The following is a 7,044-nucleotide window of genomic DNA, read 5'->3' as shown; positions in this document are numbered from 1 at the left end:
GTCCCGTCCGGTCGGGGCGCGGCGCTCCCGAGATGGAGTTTGGGATGCAGAGCCCGCCCTGCGCTGGGACATCCCTGCTGTGTCCTATGCGTGGGACACCCACGACAGCAGGGTCGCTGTCCCAGCCTTGCTTTGTGACCACTTTAGTTCTCCTCGGCTCTGTGTCTAACGCTAATATTGTCCCTTTCCCTCGTTCATGGAATTAGAACGGTTTGGGTTAGGAAGGACTTTTTAAAGGCCATGTAGTCCAACCCCCCTGCAAGCAGCAGGGAAAGCTTCAACTAGATCAGGCTGCTCAGAGCCCCGTCTCACCTGGCCTGGAATGTTTCCAGGAATGGGGCATTCACACTTCTCTGTGCCAGTGTTTCATCAACTTCACTGTAAAAAATAATTTCTTTATGGCTAATCTAAGTCAATCCTTTTTTAGTTTAAAACCATTACCCTGCAGCACTCAGGACACCTGGATATTAAACAAGCTGAGGGTGCTGTGATCTGAATTTCAGGATGGTCGGTATGACAGCATCTGGATTCAGGCATAATTCCTCATCACAGAGCTGGAGGGAGATTTGATCAAGAGCTGCTGTGCTGTGCTGAGGCTGTGCATCTCACACATCCACAGATGCACAGATGCAGCACGCTGCCCTTGGGCTACAGCTGGGCACCACTTACAGGCAGAGCCTTTCCTGTGGATACCCTGGGCTGCTGCTCCTGCACTGCTTGGAGCTCCTCAGCTCACAACCAGCTCAAGGTTTACCTGCACGTGCTGCAGGGACTGATGCAAAGCCCCGCTGTGGAATCCACATCTGCTTCAAACATGATGAGAAGGCACTCAGCCCAGCTGAGAACCCGTGGGTGCACAGCTCCATTTACCTGCAGCCACTGTGGAGTTTTACAAAAGGCAAACTGAGGCACACGGAGGGCTGGCTCACACAGGAGTGGCCCTGCAGCAGGTTGGGTCTCCATCCAAGAGGAGCATGGGGCAGGAGTCCCCAAGGCCAGCACCCCGTGATGTGGGGGCACTGTGAATCAGCAGCCACTCTGTTGAAGGACAATAAGACAACTTTTTCTGCTCAGATATTGTATTTAACTGAAATTTGATTGTCAAACAGCATCTGAAGCACTTCAAGGTTGTGTCAGTGCACGGCTCCCAGAGCTATTCCCAGAGCAGGGCTGCAGAGGGAGATGGCTTTGTGCCAGCACACTGGTTTTTCAGCCCCATAACCATCCACAACCCTCTGCCTTGCCCAGAGATCTGGTCTGCAGGCAGCCAAACCCATGACAAATATTCCACCACAAGGCAGAGGCTGGAAGTGCTGAGTGCTACCAGCACCTCTGTCTGCTTAGCAGCACCTTGGCCAAAATGTGTTTTCCCTCTCTGAGCACTTTCCTGCAGGTGGATAAGGTGCTGCAACATGGGGCACAGGGAAAAGGCTTCTCCAGAATAGACAGAATATCTGTGCAAAACAAGTGAAACATCCCATGTACAGCGAAACTGCAGTGGGGAAAACAAGGAGATATAAAAGACAGTCACAGCCCCTGCAAGAACAAGAACAAAGGAGGAACGGGGAAGGAGATTGTTCCAGTAATTGCCTCCCCCAGGTAAGGATGCTGAGCCTGAGCAACGCTGCTGGCACAAAAAAATGCTGCTTTTTGATTCATTGTTCACCTAATTTTGCTGCTGCAGCAAATCACATGTAAAATAGTGCATTTCACTGTATAATCAAGATAAATAAACCAGCTTTTTCATTAGGTGTGTGTGTATGCAGATGCATGCACTCTCTGCCCTGTCACAACAGGATGGGTGATACCAAGAGCACCAAGCCAAAAATGAATTTGGGTGCACCAAATTCACCAAGTCCAGAGCACAGGCTTCCTGCCAGAATCCTTATTTGTGGCACCTGGGCCAGGCCACAGTGATTCCTTCAGTGATCTGGCACACAGGACACTCATCCCACGCCCAGCTGCCCCTAGCCAGCACCTCTGGTCACACCCCCTGTGACAGGGTCACTACAGATCCACTGATGTGGCTTCAGGGGTCACATCTCTGCGGGAACAAGGTGTCCATGCTGTCCAGATCCATGGAGAAGCCATTCCCAGGGGCTGGCACACCTCGTGTTTCCCTGCACCCTGGGTGCAGCCTGCCAGGCAGGTAAGGGGCTGCAGCACACAGCCATGAGGGTGTGCAGATGGGAGTTCCTGCATCCAGCACGTGGAAAGCAAAGGAGAAACCTCCTGCTGTTTATCTTTGCCTTAATTTGCATCTTCTTAAAATGCCTAATTAGTCGTGCTAGTTGATACACTGGCTCAGGCACTCCTACTTAATCCAGTCAGCAAACCCAGGCTGTGGAAATATTTGTCCTACGTCTTCACATGAGGCAACATTCGCCGGTGTCCTTTGGGGTTGAACCTGCAGCTGGACATGGATGTCTCAGTGCAGGTCCTGCTGCATGGGCAGCTGCAGGGTTTGGGAGCCCTCCTTTGTGGTCTCCATCAGGAAATGCCAAGCATTTGGATGTGGAAGGAGATCAGCCCCCTGACGTCAAAGTGGGGTGTGGATTTTTGGCTAGTTCACCTACAAGTACTCCTTCTGCAGACCAGCTGTGGTTTTGACCCAAGACTTTATTGAATGCCAAATTACTTTTTGTACCATAAAATGTACTTTGTAATCTATCTTAATATTTGGTTCCAATGGCTTCACTGAGTTTGTTATAATAGGAGAACAAGATGTGTATGAAGTTGTTTGATATCAATTTCTGTTGTGGTTCCCTCACTAGCTATGTCCATCATCTAGCAAGCCATTGGACCCAAAATCTCTGAGTGTTTTAAAGCTGAAATGTTTGCTTACTCAACTGTAATGATGTCCCAACCAGCAGGCTGTAAATCTGCACCACACTGAGGAGCACAACTGTGGTGGAAAGTTTTGGAAAGGGATTGGGAAAGTACAGATAGAACTGTCCACAGAGGGCTTTATGGACAAGCAGTGTTCTCAAATTCCTTCAGCTCCTTGTGCCAGTACAGGAGCCCCTGGCTGAGGTGCCAGCTCCTCTTGGGGCTGTTGTGTAGAGAAATGGGTGTGGATAAAGCTTTGGCTTTCCTGTAAGGGAAATTTCTGTGTTGCAGATTAGGACAGAAGGAGCTTCCCAGGGGCTTTCCAACAAAATCTGCAAAGGATTTGAAATTTGCCCAACAAGGGGTGGGGGAAGAAAAGAGTTAAATCCTGATGCCGCAGCTCAGCCTTTACTCAGACAAAACTTTTCCTGAGCTCCTGGAGATTTTTGCCTCGGGGAAGCCCCGTGTTTGAGCTTCTTTCTTTCCCCATGAAGAGGCACCACGGCTGTGTTACACGTGGGTAACCCACCATGCAGCGTGTTTTACATGCCCCAGCTGCTGCTGCCCTGCTGGAGTGTGAGCTGCAGTGAGGAAACATTGATTTCCAGCCCTGTGGGCTCCTCAGTCAAGCCTGATGTCAGTCCCATCTATCACACCTGAGCAGAGAGAGCTAGGGGGGACATGCCCTGGCTGCTGGAGCACGGCTGCAGCTTGCTTTACTCCACACATTGGATATCTGGGCTTGAAGCTCCTGTGTATCCTTGATTCCAAATGCTGATGTTCACAGAAGCAGAAAGAACTTTGATTAAACACAAAACTGGCTAAATTTGCTTCCCAGTGAACTCAACAGAGCTATGCTGACATCCCCAGGACCTGGTGCTTCTCCGTGCCTCTGCTGCATGCAGCTGTTACAGAGCTCTCCAGGGAGCAGGGAATGGGCTGGGCTTTGTTTATTTTTTAGCATAAAAATGCAAAAGAGAAGCTCAAAGCAGCATTAATTACAAATTTTAGAGAAAAAGGCTGGAGCAGCTCTTCTGGTTACCACCACATGTGAAGCCCTTGGTGTCCAGCACACATCTGTCCCAGATGTTCCACAGCTGTTTTCCTTTTCCAATGCCCCTGCATTATCCCACTGCCTGCCTTGGCATCAGGCTGCCCACAAGCACTTGTTCACATCAGTGTGCTGTGCTGGGAGGTGGCTGAGGGCTAAAATGCTGCCAGCAAAACTTGCAAACATTTTGTTGGAAGCATGACAGCCTGGGGAGAGACAAGGAATGGCTGAGAAGAGGAGGGTTTCAAGGTTTCTTAAAGAATCAGCAGCTGAGGCATCAGCAAACATAGATTTAATATAAAAGCAACAGCACAACAAAGTTTGTTGGCAAGGTTCACTCTATTACTTACTAATGGTTAAAGCACAGAGAGAAAAAAAGCAAACAAAAAATCCAATGTCAATCAATCCAAACTGATAGAAACACAACATTATCTATGTGAAGGCTGGGCTGGGGACGGGGAGACAAAAGGATAGGAGGATAAAAAGGAATACATCCAAAAGGCACAACAGCTCTTCAATAAACAGCATTTAAACTTAAGAGCACTTAAATCTAACATATTTAACTTATGTTGTCAGTTAAGCCAAACAATACAGCAAAGGATTCATACAGGATTTACTATACCACAAGAGTAACTTACCTACAGGCCTAACTTCCTTCCAGATGTAAAGTATTTCAAAATCCAGGAGAGCAGCATTCCCAGGACACTCGATGTAGCATATGCACACCAACACCAAGAGTCTGTACAAGACACCTGTAGGGAATTCCCTTCTAATTCAGTGAAACACTCACCTGGGATGCCTTTGGTGCCCTGCTGTGCCCAAAAGCCTGTCTGCTTTCTTCACAGCTCATCTGCAACATCAGCTGCTGACCCAGCAAGAGCTCTGTGATTTCTGCCCGTACACCCTGCCTCGCTTTAACCCAGAACATTTACATCTCCTTACACAGGTTTCTAGGTAACTGAAGACAATTTGAAACTCTGCAAGAAATGACAGGAGGTGAGTTTGGGAAATAACAGGCTGCAGCTTCTCTGTAATGGCATTAAAAGAGTCAGAGGATACCAACACTCATCTCCAGTGCCACAGCTCCCTCAATGGGGAATTTGCCTCACACTCTGGTTAGCTCTTTGGTGTGAGGCTCTGAAGAGACCCCACTCCTGATGTTCTCCTGACTTCTGCCTGAAAGGAGCAGCACAAGCAGGAGATTTCTCCTATGCAGGTTTACGAGCAGGTTGTTCCCATCTCTTCCCTCGGTCTGTAAGAGAAAAACTGACTCAGTACTGACTTGGAAGAACGAGGGGGATGTGAATGTGAGTAACAGGCATTTGCAAAGATGCATGTGAAGAAACAGCTGGAACTTGTTGCCTAAGTTAGCTACCTTCAGACTGAAGAGAAAGGTCTCAATTTACCTTCTGCAGATGACTTAGATCAGCACCTCACAGAAAGCACCCATGAGCAGCATCCCTGGGACACAGACCTGCCATCCCACATGGAGAACACAGGCTTCCCTGCTCCACCTCCCTGGGAAGTCCCCCAGGACCCAGAGAGTTAATCTTGCTCCCCAAAAAGTATCCCATCCTTTTCTTTGGCTACTTATCTTACTTGAAAAGGTGTGGTTTTCCCCCCCCTGGCATTTCTGCTGTGCCAGAGAAGTGTCAGCTCTTGGTTGCCTCACAGAGGGATGAAGCTCTCCTGCCCTGATTCACTCTGCCAGTTCCAGCATGAGGGAAATCCATCCCAGCCCTATAACCTTCATTAGCCTGGATGTAAGCAGACTCCTCAGTGCAATAAAAGTTCAGAGCTTATTACAGGCTCTGGGCTGATACCATAGATAATTGTAATTAACTGCTCTGGGATGTCAGTGATTTATTGTTGCCTGATTTCTCAATTATTTCCTTAAGCAGTCTGTAAAAAAAAAAATGGGCCTTGCCAAGGATGGAGATGGCAGGAGGAGACAGAAAAACAGCTGAGTCTGCAGCTCAGCACATGAGGGGCTTGGAAGTGCACCTGGAGTTTACCATGAGCTGGGAGCAGGATCAGTGCATTTACCCATTCTCAGATTTATTTGTGAGTCTCAGGGTTTCTCTGGGTGGATATTTAAAGGCCACTCTTCCCCATGGACAGGGCGCTGCAGCAATCATATTTCGATGCTTACTGGAAGTACAAAAAACTTGGGGTTTGGTTGTGTCAGAAGGTGCTGAAATTGGGGTTTGGTTGTGTCAGGAGGTGCTGAAATTGCTGTCTCACTTTACTAGGTATGGCTCCAACTAATTCTGCCAAGCTGGATTCTATGAAATTCCCTGTATTAAAGGAAACTGAGCAATCACATCCTCATCACCTTCCGTGCACACAACTTTTCCAGCCGCTGATTTGCAGAGCTGAGGACCAGTCAATTTATCCGGTCCTCAGCCTGAAAATCATTCTGTATCTCCATGAGATGATCCACACATGGGAGCACATCTTGTTCTCCTCCACAGAAAGGGGCAGGAACCTCTTCTCAAAGCCTCCAGCTTCCTTCTGCTCAGTTCCACACACGTGGGAGTCGCTTCCAAGGCACATCTGCTGTTGAAAGGAGCCGAGCAACGTGGAGGGAACAAACACTGGCAATCAGCTTTCGACCTGATTTTGTACTGAGTTTTCTAGTGAAAAAAAAGGACATTTGTAGTCTATCAGCATAGCACTGAACCACGTTAAATACGCCTCCATTTATCTTCAGTAAGACCAATACAGTTCCTTATTATTGGAACAATGGTGTATTTTTGTCACCCTTAATTATTAACTTATCTGGCTGCGATTTCTTCATTTATTAAAAGGATATTCTAGGTGACTTTAACAGCTATACAACTCTTATATAACCAACATCTTAAACCCTTTTTTTCCAACCATCCTTTTCCTTTTTTTTTTTTTTGCTTTGCTCACAGCTTTTCTATTTTTCTTAGGCTTTGGTAAGTAAACCCAAGGGGCCAGATCCTACAGTTACACTGATGTTTTTGGAGCATGGCCTGGAGTTTTATCAGTTTACATCATCTGGGAGTGGGCCCATAAAATTTTTAAATGTTGAAATAAATGAAAGAAGACAGGTGACAGAGTGACAGCACCAGACAGAGAGAATGGCCACAGCCAGGGGAGTGCAAGCCTTAGCTTTATTTGGAGGAAAAGTCCTCCAA

The 7,044-nt window shown here is 47.7% G+C and overlaps 1 protein-coding gene across 1 annotated transcript in view; it reads right to left on the bottom strand.

Annotated features, from left to right (window-relative positions):
• Positions 1-4,808, bottom strand: part of TMEM61 (transmembrane protein 61) — a 12,117-nt gene extending 7,309 nt beyond the window's left edge. Inside the window, 1 exon segment of the mRNA XM_005423003.3 lies at positions 4,671-4,808. Coding sequence (XP_005423060.2) covers positions 4,671-4,808 — 138 coding nt within the window.
• Positions 4,809-7,044: the final 2,236 nt, after the last annotated feature.

Source organism: Geospiza fortis, unplaced genomic scaffold (genome assembly GCF_000277835.1).
Source record: "Geospiza fortis unplaced genomic scaffold, GeoFor_1.0 scaffold396, whole genome shotgun sequence".
In the NCBI taxonomy this organism is placed as follows: Eukaryota; Metazoa; Chordata; class Aves; order Passeriformes; family Thraupidae; genus Geospiza; species Geospiza fortis.
The sequence above is the reverse complement of the archived record's forward strand: the minus strand, read 5'-3'. Positions and strand labels throughout refer to the sequence as shown.